Raw genomic sequence first — 23,806 nt, forward strand, 5'->3', positions numbered from 1 at the left:
ACAGAGAGCGCGATACTTGTGACTCCTATAGGGTGGTCTCCCAAATTGATGCAAGGTTCTTCATAGTTAGTAAATAATTTTGGACAACATCTGCTGACGTTATTTGTGAAACAATCTTAACTCGTAGCAGAAGCTAACGGACATCAATTCCGTTAGCAAGTGTATAAGATTGTTAAAAAGATGTAGTGTACAGAACACAAGGTGTATTGATGGTTTGATACAGACACCAGTAACAATCTGCCGGAGGAAATCAACCGGTCGGGCCGCATCTGGGGAGGGGGAATGAACAGTCTATATTTCGGGTAATATTGGGTTTATTACCGTCATTTGTACCAAAATACAGTGAAAATCTTTTGGTTGCATGCAGTCTGGATAGATCAAAAGTGCATCGAGACAGTAAAGAGAGAAAACGACTATAGCACAACAGGTACAGAGAAAGTGCTGTGCAGGTAGACAATGGTCAGGTAGATTAGGAGATCAAGATCGTTAACTAGTGCTTTCATCTGGACTGGATTAATAAAATGTTCTGTTAAGAGGCTGGCTTTCGCGGTTGTATGGTTATATTATGAATATTAAAATGAATGTTAAACACACCTCCACCTCCCGGCTGATAGAAGCTTCAGGGGTGTCGGTTGGAGATCTTGTTTGGCTGCGGTTGTTTTTTTTTTCCCGAGGTTGCACTTTGGTGTCGAGTCATTGGTTGGGAGGGGCCAGCGCCCGATCCGCAGTAAAAAAGAGCAACTCGTCCAACCCAGCCAGCGCAGAAGAAGAAGGAGCAGTTCGGAATCGCTTGCGTCCAAGTGCAAGCGTCCAGGTAACCCGTTGCTTGCCCGGCCCCAGGGTAAATACGATCCATGACCTAACCCCTTGCGGAAATTCGACGTCTCGAAAAAACCCCTGAGCCTCAGGAGAAGGGTTTGCTCTGGTCAGCCGAACACTCCGCGCGGCTGGTGTACATCACCGTGCGTTCACGGAGAGAAGGAAATCGGAAATTTACTTCGCCGGCGACAGTGCAGGTAGGTGATCACTTTGTCCAGTGTTCTCGGCGGGGACTGGGACTCCGTCCGCGAGAACATAGTGATTTCTGCACCTCTTCCCTCGCTCATGGGAGGGCGTTGGGATACAGTAGCGCTAGCTGATACATCCCCTCCCGGATTCCTTGCAGGCAGGCCGGTCCTCTGGTCGGTGGGACCGGCAGGCGAAGGTTTGAAGAGAGAAGTGTTTTTAACACCCAAGCCCTCGCGTTCCAATAGCGCCGCAGTCAGTGCAGGGAAATGCACACAAAATGCTGGAGTATCTCAGCAGGTCAGGCAGCATCTATGGAGAGGAGTAACAAACAGTCGACTTTTCGGGCCGAAACCCTTCATCGGGACTCGCTGATAAAGTCTGTGAGTTAGTGGAGGTTTCCGCCTTATCTCTATACACAATTTTAACTAAATAAAAAGAGAGCTTCGCGTTTCTGTAGTCCACCATTACCTCGGGAACAATCCAATGCGCTGACCAGTCACAGAAGCAAGGCTTTGAAAGTTGAGAGTCACATTCAGCATGGAAACATGCCTCTGCGGTTTAACTCATCCACGTCTACCCGAGCTAGTCCCATTGCTTGAGTTTGCCCTATGTCCCTCCAAACCGTTCCTATCTGGCTTCCTCCGGCAGACACCTACCAACCACTGATAGGAAGAGTTGCCCCTCGGGTCCCTTTTAACTTCTCTCCCCTGTCACTTTAAATCTAGGCTTTCTAGTTTTGGACTCCCCTACCCCGGGAGAAAGGCCGCAAATATTCACCATATCTATGTGATTTTATAAACCGAGTTAAGCTGCTGATGCAATGTCGTAAACAATTAAACCTAAAACGGGAAATGGTGGACAAATCACGAGTGAGAGCTTCAACAGGTGGTTTCAGGTTTTATATGAACGTTTTGAAATGTAGTGCTATCAGCCAGCTCATTATGTAGCCGGGACTAACTTGACTTTGTGGCGCGCAGCAAACGGATGCTAATAAGAATCGGACACAAAATGCTGGAGGAACTCAGCAGGTCAGGCAGCATCTATGGAAATGAATAAACAATCGACGTTTCGGGTCGAGACCCCTCATCATTCCTTTTCATAGATGCTGCCTGACCTGCTGAGTCCCTCCAGCATTTTGAGTGTGTTACTCTGGGTTTCCGGCATCTGTAGAATCTCTTGTCTTTCTAATACAGAATCAAGAGTGTCTGTGTGTGTGAATCAACCAAGTATTTCCTTTATCGTTATGATACGCTAATTTATTGACATGCAAATATTATCTAGTAATTCAATAATCTGAACATTTTTATTGTTGGAAACACGACCGCAGCTGCTGAAATCTGGAAGGAAATGGACAATCGACATTTGAAGTCCAGTCCTTTCAGCTTGACATGCATATTTCCCTTCACAGATGTCTTTTGATCAGCTGAGATCTTCCAGCAGTTTGGATTACTTTTATATTCTTATAGCTCTTGCGAACACTTGCAAAGCCTTCACACGCACTCAACGCTTTAGGAACAGCTTCTTCTCCGCCATCAGATTTCTGAACGGACAATGAACCAACCCATGAGTACTTCCTCAATATTTTGCTCTCTTTTTGCACTTGTTTAATGTATTTTAAATATATTTCTTATTGTGATTTATAGCTTTTATTATCATATATTGCAATGTACCGCTGCCGCAAAACAACAAATTTCACGACATATGCCACTGATATTAAACCCAATTCTGAAAGTAAGAATCTCAAAGTACTTGTCTCCGCGAACTAAAACACATGCGAGAGGGGGAAAAATCACAAGCGGCATGAGTACCCGTTTTCCGTCACGGGTACCCATGATAAGAAAATAACTCCGGTTTCCAGATAGGGTGGCGTCCTGAGCCAGAATGAAACCCCGTATTGAAATTAGCGAAAAAGGAAAATTCATTTTGTGATTTTTTTTTGTTATACGGGTTTCTATAGGGCTATGGACACCCACGATCCTGAAACGAGATTAACAGGAAATAACAATTAGGCGATGCTTAGTTGGGGTTTTACAGCCCACGAGTCTGTAAATCTCATGGTTTGTTAGTACCAGCCACTATGTACATTATATTCACTTTCTTTAGTATATTACGGGATTAGAAAAAGAATAAAACGATGCAGGGTGGTGCAGTAGGGCTTTGGTCCGGGTGCAGGTCGATGAGACTAGGCACGGAGTAGATGGGCCGAAGGGCCTGTTATTTGCTGCAGTGTTCTGTGACTCTATATAACTCTATGATTGGTTGATAATTTGAAATTGTTCCTCAAAACGATTAACAGAGAAAATGTACCTTGGACGAATTTTGAAATGTATATTGTTGAGTTTGTTAACGCTGCGGGCGAGGACTTGTTAAAATCCTGTCACGGTTGGCCAATCGGCAGGGCTCTAATCTCTTCGACCCTCGTGAAATGAATGGTGGCCTTCTCCCGGAATGATCCGAATTCTAACTTCGAGAGTGTGGCGAAGAATTTGGAAATCAAATTCATTCGTTTTTGAATGAACCCTCTTTCGGGGTTGTCATTCACAGCGAAAGCTCAGAGTGTCTCGGGAAGCTGAAAAACAAACAGGTTCAGCGCAGTTTGTAAAGTCTGTGGCCATAAATTAATACCTACGACCAGACGCAAAGTCTAGTATTTTTTGCGCTAAGATTAAATTCTATTTCTGAAGCAAACAACCCACAATCAATGTCCGCTTCACTCGTCCAAACGCGTCTCAAGAGTTTGAGAACGTTAATCATAATCATTTCTCTTTAATCGAATGTTTCATTTTCAACAATTTCTTTTCTCTTTCTAGTCGCGTTTAAAGTAAAATAAATGCAAAAATCTGCAACTAGATTCCTATATATAACCTATATATATTCCTATATATAACCTATTAATTATGTACTTTCAAACTCTCTGTATTCATGTTTCATTTATGTTTGTTTAAAATCAATAAAAAGATTTTTTTTAAAGATTCCTATATGGGGAAAATGCGCAAAAAGCTTCCTAAGTATAATACCGGCCTCAGGATTAAAGATTTTGAAGGGCTAGTAACAATATTTATAGATTTTCAAGAGACAAAAAACGAACTTAAATTGTTCAAAATGCCAGCATGTAATATTGAAACATCCCAGCATTGTATATTTTCCCGACGATAAAATAACAATGTTAGTACTACTTAAGTGTCAAAAGTACATTGATAATATTGGGGACAAGTTGACAATTTGAAGTAGTTTTCTTTATTGTTGCCTGTAACGCATGGTGACCGCTAGCAACCAAACCGTTCTTTGAATTTTAAGACGCCGGCCTTGGTAAAATTAATGTCAGCCTCAGACCATACGACCATAAAAGAAAGGAGCTGAATTAGACCATTCGGCCCAATAGAGTCTGCTCCATCATTTCATCATGATTGATTTATTATCCCTCTCGACCCCATCCCCCGTAACATATGACACCCTTACGGATCAGGGACCTGTCAACCTTGCTTTAAATATACACAATGACTTGGTCTAACTGTGGCATCTGTGGGAATGAATCCACAGATTCACCACCCTCTGGCTAAAGAAGTTCCTCCTCATCCCTGTTCTAAAGGGGCATCCTTCTATTCTGAGGCTGTGTCCTCTAGCCCTAGACTCCCCCCACTATAGGAAACAGCCTCTCTACATCCACTCTTTCTAGGCCTCTCAATATTCGATAGGTTCAGTACACCCCCTCCCACCCCATTCTTCTAAACTCCAGCGAGTATGGACCCAGAGCCATCAAACGCTCCTTACACGTAAACTCTTTAATTCCTGGGATCATTATCGTGAACCTCCTGTGGACCCTCTCCAATACCAGCACATCTTTTCTTCGATAAAGGGACCAAAATTGCTCACAATACTCCAAATGCTGTCTTACCAATGCCTTATAAAACCTCCGTATTACAGCCTTCATTGTCACACACGGTGTTTAAACACGTTAGTTGATTCCCACGTCCATCAAAATGCCATATCACTAATAAACAGCTTTGACCAAATTATACATCAATAAGAAACAGCTAAAAAAAACATCAGTAACGTGAGCTGGAGGATAGATAATGTGAATTTCTTCCGATACCGTAAGCGCAGTTTACATATATTGTCGTTGGGCGCGCTGAGATCTGTGGAAAAGCTGTAAAAGAACTACAGTATATTGCAGCTTTATAAATCTAGCGTTATTCCGCATCCGGACTATTGCATTCAGTTCTGGTCCCCACATTTTCCCCAGGGCTGAAATGGCTAACACGGGAGGGCACAGTTTTAAGGTGCTTGGAAGCAGGTACAGAGGAGATGTCAGGGGTAAGTTTTTTACACAGAGATTGGTGAGTGCGTGGAATGGGCTGCCAGCGACGGTGGTGGAGGCGGGTACAATAGGGTCTTTTAAGATGCTCCTGGACAGGTACATGGAGCTTCGAAAAATAGAAAGCTATGGATAACCCTAGGTAATTTCTAAAGTAAGTACATGTCCGGCACAGCATTGTGGGCCGAAGGGCCTGTAGGTTTTCTGTGATTATACGAAGGATGTGGAGGTTTTGGAAAGCATGCAGAAGAGGGTTACCAGGATGAATGCTTGCATTAGACGGCATGTGCAAATACGGAGTTGGTGGGCTGGCTTGGGACGTTTTCTTTGTAGCGGCGGAGGCTGAAGAGAAGTTTATAAAATTATGATAGACGGCATCTCTTCCCCAGGCTCTAATGTCTAATAAAATATATTTAATGTGAGAGGGGGTAAGTTCAAAGGATGTGTGTGGGGCAATTTTTTAACAGAGTGCCGGGTGCCTCCGGAGGTAGTGGACGATAGAGTCGTTTAAGAGACTCTTCTATCGGCTCATGAATGTGCCGAGAATGGGAGTAATATGCTAATTCGGCGCAACATCGGGAGCCGAATGGTCTGGTTCTATGCTGTTCCGAGAGTCACAGTCCCTTCAGTACATGGAGTCCACGCCGAACACGTGATGTATCCGTAAATAAATTATCAACCACCGGACACCATTCTAATTTCTTTTTATTCGCGCAACATTCCTATAAAACTCTCCCCAGATGTTACCACTGCCTCAAACAAGGGAAAATCTGAAGACGCTGGAAATCCGAGCCACGCACACAAAATGCTGGATTAATTCAGCAAGCCAGGCAGAGTACAGTCGACGTTTCGGGCCGAAACCCTTCGGCAGGACTGTCCCTCCAGCATTTTGTGTGTGTTACTGCTGCCTATACACTAGCGGCAAGGTGCAATGACCAACCAACCCATCAAAAGACTGCGCATCTTTGAGGTTTGGGAGGAAACGGGAACACCGGGGAGGGAAGGGGGAGACCTACACGGTCACGGGGAGAATGCAGAAGTAAACGTGCGCAGAGAGCACCCGAGGTCAGGATTGAACTCCGGCGCTGGAGAGGAAGTGGCTCTTATCGCTACGCCACCCTGCCGCCTAATATTCTTCCCAGTTCCTCCGGAAAAAAGGATTGGGCAACGGAACTGTTTTCTTTCATTCATTTCATGAAGAGTTTGGACCGCTTGAGCGACTACAAATGGTACACGAATATTTATCCTTCCTGTAACAGCTGCCCGCAGACTTTCGCCAAAGCTGGGCGTCAGGCAGATTGATGTTCTAGCAGTTCTGTGGAGTTCGGGTTGCAGACCTTGAAGAGGTTGCAAAGGGTAATGAACTTTTTCTAGTATGTAGGAATGATTGGTCTGCGGTGGGAACTGGTGCAGCGAGATCTGATGACGGTGGGACGCGATGAACGGGAGATCTGGTGGGGATAAGCTGGGGTAGGTGCAAAAGGCGGGTGACCCGACGGCTTAGAAGTCTTGACAAAGACGAAGGAAACAGTTCAGGAGAGATTAGACGCTGGAGATCTGGTAATATTTTGACGACTCATAGTTGAAGAAATGTACAAGAAGCGCTGCCACTAGAAAGCAGCATCCGCCATCATCCAGGGCATGCTCTCTCTTGCTGCTGCCATCAGGAAGGAGGAGGTACAGGAGCCTGAGGTTCCACACCTGCAGGTTCAGGAACAGTCATTACCCCTCAACCATCAGGCTCCACCAGCGTGGATGACTTCACTCACCTCAACACCTAGCTGATTCCACAATCTATGGACATACTTTTAAGGATTCTACAACTCGTGTCCTCAGTTCTATTTGTGTGTTTGCACAGATTGTCTTCTCTGCTGTTTGTCGATCGTTGTGTGTAAGTTTTCATTGATTCTATTCTATTTCTTTGTTTTACTGTGAATGGTCACAAGAAAATGAATCTCAGGGTAGTATATGGTGACATTTAGGTACTTTAATAATAAATTTACTTTGAACGTTGAACTTTGACTCATACGTCTGACGAAGCAACTTGAACTAAAAGTTATTTTGCTGACGTGATGAGCAAGAATTAAAACTTTGGGAACTCTGTTATCAAAGGCAATCGACTAATCATTCTCCCAAAAACTAATAAGAGCCCCTGTGTTGTCTGCAATTTCCCCAGGTGCTTAGTTTTCCACAACCCAAGATGTGCAGGTTGGACAATTGGCCGCTGTAATGCAAAATTTAAGTGGAGAAATGGGGGGAAGGATCGCTCAGTGAGGAATGGGGCTGTTCTCTGAGTTGACATAGTTTAATGCATTGAAATGCCCTCCCTTTATGCTGCAAGGAAGTATAAGAATGATCCACTCCAAGAAATACTAAACTCCAGGAAATAGCAAAATATATAATAAACACAAGAGATTCTGCAGATGCTGGAAATCCAGAGTAACATAGAAAATGCTGTTGGAACTCAGCAGGTCAGACAGCATCCGTGGAGAGGAATGTTTCAGAGTGAGTCCCAATGCTGGGTCTCAGCCCCAAACATCGACTGTTTATTCCTCTTCATAAATGCTGACTGGCCTGCTGCGTTCCTCCAGCATTTTGTATGTGTTATTCAAACAAATAAAGTGAATCTTTAAATCTTTAAGATCAACCAAATACTTATGGAGAACTAGGCAAACAAAAGAGATTCTGCAGATGCTGGAAATCCAGAGTAACACACACAAAGTGCTGGAGGAACTCAGCAGGTCAGACAGCATTTATGGAGAGGAATAAAGAGCTGACATTTCAGGTGGAGAGCTTTCATCAGGACTCAAACATCAGGATTTCAGGCTCTCAGAAAAACATTCAAGAGTCTGGAATACTCTACAAAATTTAGCTCCTGATTTGCGGGCTAGAAAACAGACTCAGTTGAAATCCATGGGGTGAATTGTTTACTGATCCATTTTGAAATAGGCTGTACAATTACTAGCAAATAAATTTGTAAATGATGCAAATCTGAGATAAGTCTGTTCCTCTTTCCGCAGATGCTGCATGACCTCTGACCTGCCAACTGTTTCCAACATATTGTGTTTTTATTTGTGTACGACTACTAGCAATTGTTTCCCTCCTATTTGCCAAATTTCTCCAGTTTCAATAGTTCATTCCTTTTTGATAATGAGTGGACACCCTTGGTACAGTCAATCAGTGGGGTGGATGAGTGAACAATGAGCTAAGTTTAGGTGTAATGGTCTTTGTGGAGTCTGCACGTTGCACGTTCGCACCATGGCAGTTTCCTTAGGTCCTCCAGTTCCCCTCCCACATCCCAAAGACGTACTGGTTGGTAGGGCAATTGGTCGCTGTAAAACTGCAAAGAGAAGCTCAAATTTGAGCACTGACTTAAAAACAAAATAACCTTGATTTAATACAACTCCTAAATACTTTACTGGGAAACCTAAGATTCCTTCAAATCCTATATTGAATCGGGTGACTTTAATTGGTAGGATCAGGCAGCCATTGATATGGATCTGCAATGGTTATCCAACTGAGCCAACAATCCAAATGTTTGGACTGATAATCCCAGGATGACAAGTTCAAATGCCAACAGAGCAATGGGAAATATATTTGAATTAAAAAGCAGGCACTAACAATAGTAACCATGAAATTGCAATGCAATAAAAGAAATCCTTCTTACCTCTGCTCTAAAAAGTTGCCCCTCAATTTTGAGGCTGTGCCCCTCTAGTTCTGGATACCACCACCATAGGAAGCATCCTCTCCCCATCCACGCTATCTAGTCCTTTCAACATTTGGTAGCTTAAATAAAGTTGATCTTCTATCCTTTGTTATACTGTCTACCTGCCATTCTTCAAGTCTATTTCCATTCACAGATGCTGCCTGAACCATTGTGTTTGTCCTGCTGGTTTGTGTGTTGGTCCAGAGGTCCAGGACCTGCAGACTCTTGTGTCTCCACTATATTCTATATTCTGCAGTCTGCCTTTAATTATCTCAATGTACTTACGTATGTATGGTATGATCTGTCTGGATGGCATGCAAACAAAACCTCACTATGCATGGTGCATGTGACAATAATAAACCAATAACAGCAGCAATGCAAAAAGATGCACCAATTATCATCCTTATCCTGTCTAATAGTGACTTTTGGCCCATTGCTAAGTCGTTAATATTCAAATCCCTTGTGAAGTGGCCCAGTGACCCACTTCAAAAGCATTTAGGAATGGAAATATATACTGTTTTGTCAAAAACTCTGACATTTAGTGAAAACATCAAATATAACTTTGACCTTACACAGGCTGGATTCTTAGCAATGATTATTTTCATCTGGGTTTTCCAGTTTCTTCTCACATTCCTAAGAAATATTGACTGATAGTCTAATTGCTCCGAGTGTAGATAGATAGATAGATAGATACTTTATTCATCCCCATGGGGAAATTCAACATTTTTTCCAATGTCCCATACACTTGTTGTAGCAAAACTAATTACATACAATACATATTTTAACTCAGTAAAAATATGATATGCATCTAAATCACTCTCTCAAAAAGCATTAATAATAGCTTTTAAAAAGTTCTTAAGTAGTTTACTTAAATACATTAAATACAATCAACCCCAGCACTTTATCATATCTTACTCCTGGCGGTTGAATTGTAAAGCCTAATGGCATTGGGGAGTATTGACCTCTTCATCCTGTCTGAGGAGCATTGCATCGATAGCAACCTGTCGCTGAAACTGCTTCTCTGTCTCTGGATGGTGCAGAGTTGATGATGTGGGGCAAATGTTGTGGGATCATTGTAGGATTACAGAGGGTGAGAGATGAAGGCTATGCTGACTGGTTGCATCATGGTCTGGTACACCAATTCAAATATGCAGGTCCACAAGAAGCTGCAGAGAGTCGTGGACTCAGCCCAATGCAACATGGGCACATCCCTCCCACCATTGAAAGTATCTACATGAGTTGATGCCTTAAGAAGGCAATGCCTGTCATTAAAGACCCCACCATCCAGTCCATGCCATCTTCTTGCAATCACCATCAGGCCAAAGGTTCAGAAACCTAACTCCCACACCATCAGATTCAAGAGCACCTACATCCATTCAACATTCTGTTCCTGAACTCACCAGCAAAACCCTAATCACTACCTCAACATTAAGACCACTTGGGCCAGTTTGCAGTACAATGGACTAAATTTCCTTTTTTTGTTTCAATTCCATTCTTCCTTGTATGAAATTGTATACTTTGAAATTGTTTGATTTTCCATTCTTTCTTGTATGATTTTGTAAACTTTATGTTAATTTATATTTTTCTTGTGTATTTGATTCTACGTTCATGTGCTGCTGTTTTCATCGCACCTGTGCATATGACAGCAAACTTGACTTTGACTATTTGGCTTTGACTCAGCGGGCTAAGGGGTCTGTTTCTATGCCCTTCATGACCTTCTCTGTTAAATATGAATGCTTCTTGCAGTTCGGTATTGATGTATGTTAGTTATCTTGTCGAAGGCACACAGCTGCAAAGGGTTGTGAAACAGCCACGTTCTTCCTGTGGCAAGCTTGCAAATGCATTGATTAAATGGCGCGCTATTATAAATTTGACAAATCTAATGACAAGCTTGACTTGATTTCCCCCCCCCCCCCCTCGCTGGCTCAGAAAGAATCATCCTTTATCCCCCGCTAACATCTCCTATCTTTTGCAGTCGGCCTCGGCTCCAGGTGGAGATCGTCTTGGCAATGCAAACGGCCACATGGAGTAGCATCGGGGAACAACCGGCCTCGCCTCTAACCTCCGGCTTCAACTCGTGGAAATCGGCAGCCCTTCCCAAGAATCTAGGCATCGCCACGTCCGGAAGCAGTGCCTTCAGCCCCTCAAACACAGGTCCCAATTTTTCCTTGAATAACAAGTATGCCTTACTCAACAGCCCAAGCTTAAAGACTCAGGATTGTGGTCAGTTTAAGCCCAACCTCCAGTCAACGGTTGAATACTTTTCAAACCCCTTGCACCCACGTGTTGACATGGCTCACTATCATGACTCCTGGTTTAGACCCTCTCATCAAGGGGGTCCCTCTGAAGACGGGGGTCTCTCGGCCACCTGGTGGGACCTACACGCTGGCTCGAGTTGGATGGACCTGCAAAATGCGACAGCAGGTCTACAGAACTCGACTCATCCAGCTGGGTTTCAGCCACCTCTGGGCAACTATGGGTCTGAGCACCAGATCTGCGGCCCCCCAACTCACCTCTTGCAGTCCAACCAGGTTATGATCAACCAGGACGGATATAAGCAAACTGAGCCTGTCCAGGAGCCCCTGGTCTTGAACCAGACGCTGGATGGAGCCTCTCGACCAAAGGGCACCCGACGGTCATTGTCTCGAAGCTCGGCGCAGGGGAACTGCCGTTGTCCCAATTGCCTCGAGGCTGAGAGACAAGGGGCATCGGTGGAGGGAAGCAACAAGAAGAAAATGCTGCATAATTGCCACATCCCCGGCTGTGGGAAGGCATACGTAAAGACCTCTCACCTCAAGGCTCACCTAAGGTGGCACAGCGGAGACCGGCCTTTCGTCTGCAACTGGCTCTTCTGTGGCAAACGCTTCACCCGCTCTGACGAGCTCCAGCGTCACCTGCAGACCCACACGGGCTCCAAGAGATTCCTCTGCCCCATCTGCAACAGGGTCTTCATGAGGACCGACCACCTAACCAAGCACATGAAGACACATGGCGAGGCCAGCCAGGCGGGCACCAAAGAGAGTGGCAGAGAGGGCAGCAAGTGTATCTCACTGCCTGGGCCTCCCCAGTCTCCGGGAAGCCTGCAGAGAGACTGTGAGGGGAAGGGGGTCAGCGATGGACTCCCAGTTACTGATGTACAGCAAAACTGAGACCTTGCAAACATGTCTTCATTGTCAAATTTAGGTATTGTTAGTTTGTGAAATAGTTGCACTTGCTAAGCGCTGTATGTTATGGTATAGACTCTGAAGGAAGTTCAACATTCCCAGAAAATGTTACCCTTCTCCAATAATCTTTGCATTATTAAAGCGGCACTAAAAGGCATGGTGGAAATCTGTTTTATTTTATTTACAAAAATGAGAAGTTATGACATGGAAGGAGGCTATGCAGCCCAGCTGGTCCTGCTGCCCACCCCACTGCCCCCCTCCCCTTCATGCCATTTACTTCTCCTTTCAAGTACTTATTACCGTCCGTAATTGAATCTGCTATCACAGTGCCCTTCATATTTTACCTCTCCTTGTCCAAAAAATATTTTCTCATGTTGCTTTCGTTTTCTTACCAGTCACCTTCAGGCTATAAACACACAAGATTCTGATTCTGACACATGGATCACAAGGTACCTTTACTGTATTGCACACCATTAACACAAGATATTCTGCAGATGCTGGAAATCCAGAGCAACACACACAAAACACTGAAGGAGCTCAGCAGGCCGGGCAGCATCTAGGGAAGGGAACAAAGAGTCAATGGTTTGAGCTGAGACCCTTCATTAGGACTATGCTTCTTAATAATTCTGTCAATGGGAGTGCTCTGACTAGGACCTTTGTTATATAGGTACCTCGGTCAGATTCTCTCATGTTCAAAGATGAACAACTTATCCAGACCATTCACATTTCAAGAACCATGCTAGTACCTGGGGTGGAATGGTAGCTTAACAGTTAGTGTAACACTTTACAGTGCCAGCAACTCAGGTTCAATTCGTGCTGCTGTCTGTAAGGAGTTTGTACGTCCTCCCCACGTCGACAAGAGTTTCATCGGGGTGCTTCAGTGTCCTCCAACATCCCGGAGTTGTACGGGTTAGTAGGTTAATTGGCCACATGGTGTAATTGGGCAGTGCAGACTCATTGGACCATGTTATTGTGCTGTATCTCTAAATAAGCAAATCTCTTCTGCACCATCCCTATGGCTTTTACTCATTTCCTTAAGTGTAGTGCCTAGATCTGGATACAATATTCCAGATAGGGGAATATCAGTGTGCATTTTACAAAGTCTCATCATGGCTGGTTTGCTCTTGTTTCTGCATGTCACTGTTAGGATTTTGTCTCGATTGTGCTCAACCTATCCATGTACCACCAGGTCACTCTGTTCCTTCTAGAACTGTGCACTCTCATTTAATGTTCTCTCTCCTCTTCCTACCAAGATATAATGCCACATTTTTCTGTGTTAAATTCCTCGTGCCCATTCTGCCAGCCAAGTCCGCTGCTGCCCTGGCATTTCACCATATTTCTAACTTTTGTGTCATCTACAAAATTTGGAAATTGCGCCCTATACCTCCGAGTGTAATATGTATTAAAATATTCAACATTCCTGGTATCAGTCCCTGGGATGCTCCACTGTAAACTTCTCTTATCAATAGAACAATCAATCATCCACTACTACTCTCCTTTACCTGTAACTTAGATGACTTTCTCTCAGCATGGTAGCTTAGCGGTTAGCGCAATTGCTTTACAGTGCCTGCAAACACCGATCGGGGTTTAATTCCTGCTGCTGTCTGTAAGGAGTTTGTACGTTCTCCACGTGACTGTGTGGGTTTCCTGCGAGTGCTTCAGTTTCCTCCCATATTCCAAAAGCACACAGGTTAGGCTTACTGAGTTGTGGGCAAACTATGTTGGCGGCAGAAGCGTGACAATACTTGCAGGTTGCTCCGAGCACAAGCCTCGGACTGCATTGGTCATTGATGCAGAACAACACGTTGCACTGTATGTTTTGACGTACAATGTGGCAAATAAAGCTAATCTTCATCTCCTTCTTATTGCTCATTATTCCATGCACTTTAGCTGAGATTACCTTGAACTTCATAAATTGTCCTCTGAATCTCCATATACACTGCATCAGCTCCAGTTCCCTTACTGAAACTGTAATCTCATCAGTTATTGCAACATAATTTGCCTTTAATAAATCTATACTGTCTCACATGAAAAGACATAAAAAGAGCAGTGTTGCGATAATCATGGGCATTTTCAATATACAGGTACATTGGGAAAACCTGGTTGGTGCTCGATCCCAAGACAGGGGATTTGTAGAATGCCCGCGAGATGGCATTTTAGAGCAGCTTGTTTGGTTGAGAACATGAGGGGGAAAGTAATTCTGGACTGGCTATTATGTAATGACCCAGATTTAATTAGGAAGCTTAAAGTAAAGGTACACTTAAGAGGCAGTGATCATAATATGAAAGAATTCACCCTGCAGTTTGAGAAGGAGAAGCTAAAATTGAATGTAGCAGTATTACAGTGAAGTAAAGGGAATTACAGAGGCATGAGAGGAGCTGGCAAAAGTTGATTGGAAGGGGACACTAGAAGGGATGATGGCAGAACAGCAATGGCTGGAGTTTCTGGAGGAAATTTGGAAGGCACTGGAAAGATGCAACGCAAAGATGAAGAAGTATTCTAAAGGGGGGATGAGGCAACTGTGGCTTACAAGGGAAGTCAATGACAGCATAAAAGCCAAAGAGAGGGCATATAATATAGCAGAGATTAACAGGAGGATAGAGGATTGGGAAGCTTTTAAAAACCAACAGAAGGCACCTAAAAAAGCCATGAAGAGAAAAAAGATTAAATATGAAGGTACACTAGCCAATAATATAAAAGAAAAGACAATAAGATTTTTCAGATACATTGGGAGTAAAAGAGAGACAAGAGTGGATATCAGACCACTGGAAATTGATGCTGAAGAGGTAGTAATGTGGAACAAAAATTGGTGGAGGAAATTAATGAGTGTTTTGCGTTGGTCTTCACTATGAAAGATGCCAGCAAAATGCCAGATATGCAAGGGTGTCAGGAGACCGAAGTGACAGTCGTTGCTATTACAATGGAGAAGGTTCTTGGGAAACTGAAATGTCTGAAGGTAGATAAGTCACCTGAACCAGATGGACTACACCCCAGGGTTCTGAAAGAGGTGGCTGAAGAGATGGTGGATTACTAATGATCTTTCAAGAATCACTAGATTCTGGAATGGTTCTGGAAGAGTGGAAAATTGCAAATGTCTCTCCACTCTTTAAGAAGGGAGGGAGGCAGAAGAAATGAAATTATAGGCCTGTTAGCCTGACTTCAGTGGTTGGAAAGACAATAGAATCTATTATTAAGGATGAGGCTTCTGAGTACTTAGAGGCTCATGATAAAATAGGCCAAAGTCAGCATGGTTTTCCAAAGGTTGCTTGACAAATCTGTTGGAATTCTTTGAGGAAATAACAGGCAGGATAGATAAAGGAGAATTAGTGGATGTTGTGGACTTGGATTTTCACAAAGCCTTTGACATTGTGCCACACATGAGGCTGCTTAACAAAATAAGAGTCTATGATATTATGGGAAAGGTACCAGAATGGAAGATTGGCTGACTGGCAGGAGACAAAGAGTGGGAATAAAGGAGGCCTTTTCTGGTTGGCTGCCGGGGACTAGTGATGTACCTCAGGGGTCAATGTTGGATGACTTCTTTTCACGTTGTATGTCAATAATTTGGATGAAGGATGGATGGAATTGGAGATGATATGAACATAGACAGAGAAGCAGGTAGTGCTGAGGAAGCAGGGTGTCTGCAGAAGGAATTAGAAAGACTGGGCGATTGGGCAAAGAAGTAGCTGATGGAACATAGGGAACGTAGGGAAGTGTATGGTCATGCACTTTGGCAGAAGGAATAAAGGCATAGACTATTTTCTAAATGGGGAGAAAAATTCAAAAAAATCAGAGATGCCGATGGACTTGGGAGTGTCACACAGGATTCCCTAAAGGCTAACTTGTAGGTTGAGTCAGTGGTAAGGAAGGCAAATGCAATGTTAGCATTCATTTCAAGTGGACTAGAATACAAAAGCAAGGCATTTTTCAGGCTGTTCGAACTATTGTGAGCAGGCCCCATATCTAAGAAAGGATGTGCTGGTATTGGACAGAGTCCAGAGGAGGTTCACAAGAATTATCCCACGAATGAAAGGGTTAACATTTGAGGAGTGTTTGATGGCTCTGGCCTGTACTTGTTGGAGCTTAGAAGAGTGAGGGGGTATCTCATTGAAACCTATTGGATATTGAAAGGTCTGGATAGAGTGAATGCGGAGAGGGTGTGTCTAGGACCAGAGAGCACAGCCTCAGAATTGAGGGATGTACATTTAGAACAGAGATGAGGGAAAATTTCTTTCGCCAACAGGTGGTGAATGTATGGAATTCTTTTACACAGACTGCTGTGCAGGGCAAGTGACTGGGTATATTTAAAGTGGAGGTTGATAGATTCTTGATTAATCAGGGTGTCAAAGGTTACGGGGAGAAGGTAGGTGAATGGGGTTGAGAGGAATAATAAATTAGCCATGATGAAATGGTGGAGCAAACTTGATGGGCTGAATGGCTTCATTCTGCTCCTGGGTCATACAGTCTTATGGGTTTTCCCCATTCCAAGTAACTGCTAATTCTGTCCCTGATTATCGCTGCTAAAAGTTTTCCCATCATAGGTTAAACTGACTGGACGATAGTTGCTAAGAATCCCCTTCCATCAGGTTTTCAATAATTACCCAGTCGTCAGGTACTAGATCCACACCTACATATATTTGGAACATCGTGGCTGGTAGCTTCATTATTTTGTCATTTCCTTCTCTCAGCAACCTTGGATGCATCCCATCTAGACCAGATGATTTTTCTACTTTCAGTATAGCTTGTTGTTCAAATACTTCTCATTTAAAAATGTAATTTATCCAGCTACATGTTTCTTTGCTGAAACTCCAGCAGCACACCCTTCCTTTGGACTTCAGCCACGCTCCCTCACCCATGAGTAAGTTGTCCCTGACTGATACTGCCTCTTTTCTCACTTCCTGTTCACTGTAGATTCTCTTATACTGTCTCCTTGCCTTTCATTTACTTTCATCATTAACTTTCCATCATTTGTGGGCTTGTGTTCCAGTTCTGTAGATCCCAGACGTGGTAATGAAGCCAATGCTGGCATGGGGCAGGTGGAAGGTGATAGGGGAAGGTGGGTGGATAGCATACAAGGTGGTCTTCTGATCATAATGTATTGAGCACCTCCACACCATCTACCATAAGTGGGAATACCCGGTGGCCAAACATTTTAATTCCAATTCCCATTCTCATTCCAACCTGTCGATCCATGACCTCCTCCTGTGCCAAGAAGAGGCTACCCTCAGGGTGCAACACCTTATATTCCATCTGGGTACCCTCCGACCTGATGGCATGAGTATTGATTTATTCTTCGGGTGAACACATTTCTCTCTCCCTTCCTCTATTCCCCACTCTGACCTTTCACTTCTTCTCACCTGCCTATTACTTACCCTGCATCCCCTCCTCGTTCCCTTTCTCCTATTGTCCACTCTCTTCTCCTATCAGATTCTTTCTTCACTAGCCCTTGACCTTTCCCACCCACCAGCTTTCACCTATCACCTTCCAGCTAGCTTCCTTCCCCTTCACCCTGCTTTTATTCTAGTATCCTTCTCATTCCTGAAGAAAGGTCTCAGCCCAAAACGTCGACTGTTTACTCTTTTCCATAGATGCTGCCTAACCTACTGAGTTCCTCCAGCATTTTGTGTGTCTTGCCTCAGATTTCAGTAACATTACAATGCTCCTTCAGCATCTATGGAGGGGAATATACAGTTGATGTTTCATGCCAAGACACTTCATTAGGTCTGTGTGAAGGGCCTCAGCCTGAAATGCCAACTGTTTGTTCCCCTCCATAGATGCTGCCTGAACTGTTGAGTTCCCCCAGCATCTTGCGCGTGTTGCTCAAGATTTCCAGCATCTGCAGAATCTCTTGTGTTTACAATGCTCCTTCTCCACCTTGAGCAGCTATGGACCAGAGATTCCCAAGAATCGATGGAAATGATGCAATTCTTCAAGAAGGCTTTGAGTACATTCTTGAATCTTTTCCTCCATCCACCTGGTCATCTTTTCCCATGACAGACTCCAATTGAATAATACCTTAATACCTCGACACATAATATAACCATGTCTCTTCATAGTCATGTGGTGTCTTTCCTAATTTCAACCATATTCTAATTTTGCCCTGAGACATTATAGTCTGTCCCAACCATTCCCTGAGACAATCTATTACATGACCAAACAACCTGATGTAGAAAGAACCTGATATCAAGCTCTCTCATTCACTTGTTGATCCAGGTTTCAGAATCTGCAGTCCTTTCTGCTTCTCATTCACGTATTGCCTGCTTTAACTCAGTGCCTATCCATTAATGACCTCCGATTACTCTTCTTATCGACTCCAAGGAAAAGAATTGTATTTGTAAAGAAAAAGAATACAGTGTTAAATCTCCTTACGCTTCTTTGCCGCAATGAAAATTATTGCAGGACCTAAACTTTCTCCTAATAAATTTCTATGCTGGGATCCTTCTGAAAAATCTGCTCCCTGAGACACAAAAGATTCTGCAGATGCTGGAAATCCTGAGCAAAACACACAAAATACTGGAGGATATCAGTAGGTCAGGTAGCATCAATGGAGAGGAATATCAACAGTTGATGTTTTGAGCCGAGACCCTTCATTAGGACTGATGAGTCTTAATGAAGGATCTCGGCCCGAAATGTCAACTGTTTATTTTCCTCCATAGATGCTGCCTGACTTGCTGAGAATCTACTCTCTTAATTACTTTAATGTCCCCTGTTAGGAAAAGAGTTGGCCAATTACTTTCATTTCATGAAGGATGTTTCCTCCTTCGAGTCTTTGGGGTTAGGGATGTTTTCTCTCAAACCTTAAAATGCCAAATTGAACAAAGAAACACTGTTTCGCACAGATTGGAGATCAAGTGTGATTATGACAAAAGGATTTATTTACAAAAGTAGGTTGATTTTACAAATCATGATCTCTGCGACAAACTGCATAAGAGACTGGGACATGCTGCATTGGAGGAGTTGTCATACCTGTGCTGCAACCTGCTTTTGTGACCTAAAAAGACATTGTTCACAGAAACATACCATACCTATTGCAGCATCTTCTTTGTAAATTAACAAATGTACATTTCTTTGTTTTCTTAAATTTTAATAATGTCTGCGCTTCAGAACAATTCACCACCTTGAGCATTACAAGATGTGTTGTTTTATTCAGGCATTATCAAAGTGCAACTATCTTTGTCAAATGCTCTAGCCCTCTTAATGAGCTTTATGTGGGCTTTGAATGGAGGAGATTTTCATGTCATAACCAATACAACATTCCGAAGAATTGGTGCTCAGCCTGGAAGTACAGCAAAGAGATTGATCAAACATCTTGAATATTTCCAAAGAAGAGTTTACTTCACACCCTTGGTATTTTTATATCTATATATCAAAGAAAATTGATTCACTTCTCATTATCCAGGCAAGAGTTTGACGGCAATAAATAAAACACTAATGAATTTAGTTGTAAGATAGAGTGTCTACGATCTCCTAGGGTGCAAGTTGCAAAATATACCGCAGTAGTCCCAATAGCTTTTTAGAGTCAGCATCATGTATACAGTGTGAAAATGTGTCAAAGCATTAATAGATGAGAATGGGTTTGCTTGTTGCCTTTCGACACACCAGAGTGATGTGGCATAGAACAAGGGAGACTTTGAAAAAAATCAAACTTAAATAATTTTTTGGTTAAAGAAATCACTACTTCTGGTAGGTTATGGTTGTGAGTAGTTTTGTCATGTTTTTTTTAAAATACTGTACCTTCTTACATGCATTTTCAGATGTCTATTCTTCTGTTTTATTCTGTGGACATTAATGTAATTTTAATAGTTTGCTTCCCATGGAAAGTGGATGCATGGGAATGAAATGACAAAACTTGTCCTCCAGAAAATGTGAACCATCGCACATGGTATTGGATTGGTGCCAGGAAGTCAATCAATATCCATTTGAAGTTATTGGACCACTGGGATAGACACTGAAATGTTTAATAAAAGGTATATTTACATTAAAATGGATACTTATCTTTTTTAATGTAAATGTTTAGAATAAATCAACTTTTAAACTTGTTTTGTCATTTTCGGATTCCTTCACTTGAGAGCGATTGAAAACACTCCTGCTGGTGTTTGCTGTGGGATATTGGTTGTTGCCAACTACAAGGTAATCTGGTGGTGAGCTACTAGTTGCAACTGCAATAGCAAATAAACAATATTAATCAGCAATCCTATAGAGAAAAGCTAAGCCACTTCTTCCTCTAGTAGACACCTCACAGCTTTAGACATTGGCCCCTTAAAGGACCTCTTGATGAAGACGCTGTTCTTGTTTTTCTTGTTCCAGCACCCTAAACTTAAACCTTCACCTCCTTAGTCATACCCATAGCTCTGAAGATCCAGACTATCAGATGCTCCTGTCTTCTGAAGTGTTTGCTAATGTTTTAAAAATAATCTTTCCTGTGAAATGGGCATTGCATTTATGAACCTTCCCTGATCGCCACTGGTGGCAAATATACTACCACACCAATGATAGATAGGGATTTCCTGCCAACCTACTATACTCTTAATTGGTAAATTAAATGGGTTTATTGTTGTCTTGTGTATTGAGCTACAGTGAAAAACATGTTTTTGCATGCCATCCATATAGATCATTTTATTATAACAGTGCATTGAGGTAGTTCAGGGAAAAACAATAATAGAATGCAGTATAAAGTGTTACAGTGGAAGAGAAAGTGCAGTGTAAGTGAACAATAAGGTGCAAAGTCATAATGAGTTAGATTCTGAGGCCAAGAGTGCACTATTATACTCTACTGTAAGATGTTAAAGAAAAACAAAATAATAAAATGAGAAATTCCAAAAAAATCTGAATTACCAACAGCTTCATTGGTTTCCATAAAGGGAAGCAAAGGTTAACATTGAAATCTTCACTCTCAGCCAGATAGGAAACATTTGCCCACCTTTCTCTGAATGGAAGTGCTGGAGTTCCAGTGTGTTCCCACTTTATATGCTTACATGTAACCATAAACCCTTTCTTACACATCACAACCCAGGAGCTGTGTTAAATGTTCATGAGATAGAATAAATTTGTTTCAGTTCAACCAAATTTGGAGCATGGTAGAACGTTACGCATGGGACTAGTCCATTCAGTCTTCTGGCTGAAGATATGCTTAAACTTTGCGTGAGTCTTCACTCTATTCTCTACCCCAACCCCTCCCATCACCCAACAATGTCAGGGCGGCCCTTTTTTCCTCTGTCCTGTTTGTGGTTCCTCTCAAAACCTGGTTGATCAGTGCAATATTAGGTAACTCGATCCCCTCAAACCAACTCTTGTTGCTGAATATAATTATCCATATCATAAATGTTGCTCAATGTAATAATGGTGGAACAAAGCAGATCTTACACAGTTCCAATGGTGCTCAAACATTCAGAAATGAAATTCCATGTTTTGACATTACTGTACTTGTATTGCATCATATACTCATCCCCCAAAACTCATCTCTAGGTTGATAGGTTCTTGATCAGTCATGCATCAAAGGTTCCGGGGAGAAGGCAGGAAAATGGGGATGAGAGGGGTAATAAATCAACCATGATGAAACGGCGGAGCAGACTAGATGGGCAGAATGGCCTGGTTCTGCTCCTATGTTTTATGGTTGTAAAAAACTTGTCTAAAGAGTGTGATATACTAGAATTCTGCTCTGTAGTTCAAATACTGAAACGTTTGTTAAAGTAAAACATTCCATTGAACTCCTATGACCATATGTCCTTACAGAATCTGGAGGGCAGAAATTCAGCTTGGGAGGCGACTTTACACAGATGGTATGGACCCAATCTTCCTTTATGCACGGCACCTGATATTCAGGTCCACTGGCCGCAATGCAACAAATATTGGGAACTGAATCGAAGTCCTCCCCTAATGAACCATCTCTCAAGAAAAATTTCTGCTCTCCACGAGTTTATGCTGTGAAATACATACACAATAGGATAGTAATGCTGTGCCTTTTATTTAATTAACATTGTCCTTATAAAAAGAAATAAAGTTTTGTTTTCAAATGTTTCGTTGGCCTCTGGTGTGATTTCTCAGGAGGACAGATTTTATAATGTGGCATACATTCCACAAAGTGGGGAGAGAAAACAATGCTGAGCGATGAGACTTTCATTATTCAATGTTAGCATTCCCACTGGTGTTATTGCACATTCCCTAAATCCATTAGAACTTGGATTCAAAATCACCCCTGACTAAAATAATGAATGATCTTGAAGAGATTTGGCATGCCAACAAATAGATGTACCATGGGAAGCATTCTGACAGGCTGCATCACTGTCTGGTATGGAGGGGCTACTGTACAGGACAGAAAGAAGCTGCAGAGGGTTGTAAATCTAGTCAGCTCCATCTTGGGTACTAGCCTACAAAGTACCCAGGACATCTTCAAGGAGTGGTGTCTCAGAAAGGCAGCTTCCATTATTAAGGACCTCCAGCACCCAGGGCATGCCCTTTTCTCACTGTTACCATCAGGTAGGAGGTACAGAAGCCTGAAGGCACACACTCAGCGATTCAGGAACAGCTTTCTTCCCTCTGCCATCCGATTCCTAAATGGACATTTAATCTTTGGACACTACTTCACTTTTTAAAATATACAGTATTTCTGTTTTTTGCAAGTTTTTAAAAATCTATTCAATATATGCACAGTATACCATAATTGATTTACTTATTTATTATTATTATTATAGTTTGTTTTATTTATTTTTTTCTCTCTGCTAGATTATGTATTGCTTTGAACTGCTACTGCTAAATTAACAAATTTGACGTCACATGCTGGTGATAATAAACCTGATTCTGATTCTGTTCTCTCTGCTGATTCTAAGAAGCCAATTTCACAATGAAAAAGAGCAGTTTTATTGTGATGTGTTGCAATACAAAATTACACACCAGATATTAACCTTGTTCACAAAATCTCCAAATTGGAATGAGTTAAACACTGTTGAGAATGACAGTGGGGAGGAAGGATGCTTGACCTGGGGGGTGTTTGAAGCTAAAACTGGGTGAAAGGAAGGTTCGCTGCTCAACGAGGGAATAGCTAGATCTGTCTTCGGATTTTGTGCAGCATAATATATTTTATATAATATAATATATTTTCATTATAACACTGCAGCTGTAAGATCCATTGAGACGAAGGTCACCAACTGAATTATAATTTGCAGGAAGTCTCTTAGCAACAATACTAAACATTGCAGCGTTGTAACAAAAGAGCTGATGTTTGTATAAGGATGGACCTTTTTATACCTGTTGGGTTCAATGGTTCTGTGCAATTTTAGTAACAGCAATGACAATATTTCACAGCTTTGCCCACAATTTCAGGTCGGTTGAATTAATGGTGTGTTTAATCAGCCACTGTTGTGTGCAGGTCATCTTGACGATGAGTTCTGCGCCTGCACGTTTCAATGCAGATGTCAGGGGTGAACTGTTGGTCAGATACTGGACCTTTGGCTCCTGCTCCAGCAGTGGACCCAGCAGCTGGTCCAGGGTGAAACCTACATGTATAGAGCTAAGGGCCTAAATACATTTCATAAATATCTATCTACCTTACTTACAAGCCATGGTTGTCATATCCAGTGCTGCTCACTCACTTGAATAGGATAACCAACCAAAATG

At 42.5% G+C, this 23,806-nt stretch overlaps 1 protein-coding gene across 2 annotated transcripts; it reads left to right on the plus strand.

The window, feature by feature from the left end:
• The first annotated feature begins 767 nt into the window (after positions 1–767).
• On the plus strand, positions 768–22,169 carry LOC140741318 (transcription factor Sp6-like). 2 transcript variants are annotated; one of them, XM_073071396.1, is made up of 2 exons: positions 768–1,016; positions 11,005–22,169. In XM_073071396.1, exon 2 carries the CDS (start codon positions 11,039–11,041, stop codon positions 12,176–12,178), a length of 1,140 nt encoding a protein of 379 aa, XP_072927497.1. In that variant the 5' UTR covers positions 768–1,016; positions 11,005–11,038; the 3' UTR covers positions 12,179–22,169. The 2 variants fall into 2 exon arrangements, with proteins under 2 accessions (XP_072927497.1, XP_072927498.1); XM_073071397.1 differs by lacking the exon at positions 768–1,016 and adding an exon at positions 1,793–1,893.
• The last annotated feature ends 1,637 nt before the right edge of the window (positions 22,170–23,806 follow it).

Source organism: Hemitrygon akajei, chromosome 18, assembly GCF_048418815.1.
Source record: "Hemitrygon akajei chromosome 18, sHemAka1.3, whole genome shotgun sequence".
NCBI lineage: Eukaryota > Metazoa > Chordata > Chondrichthyes > Myliobatiformes > Dasyatidae > Hemitrygon > Hemitrygon akajei.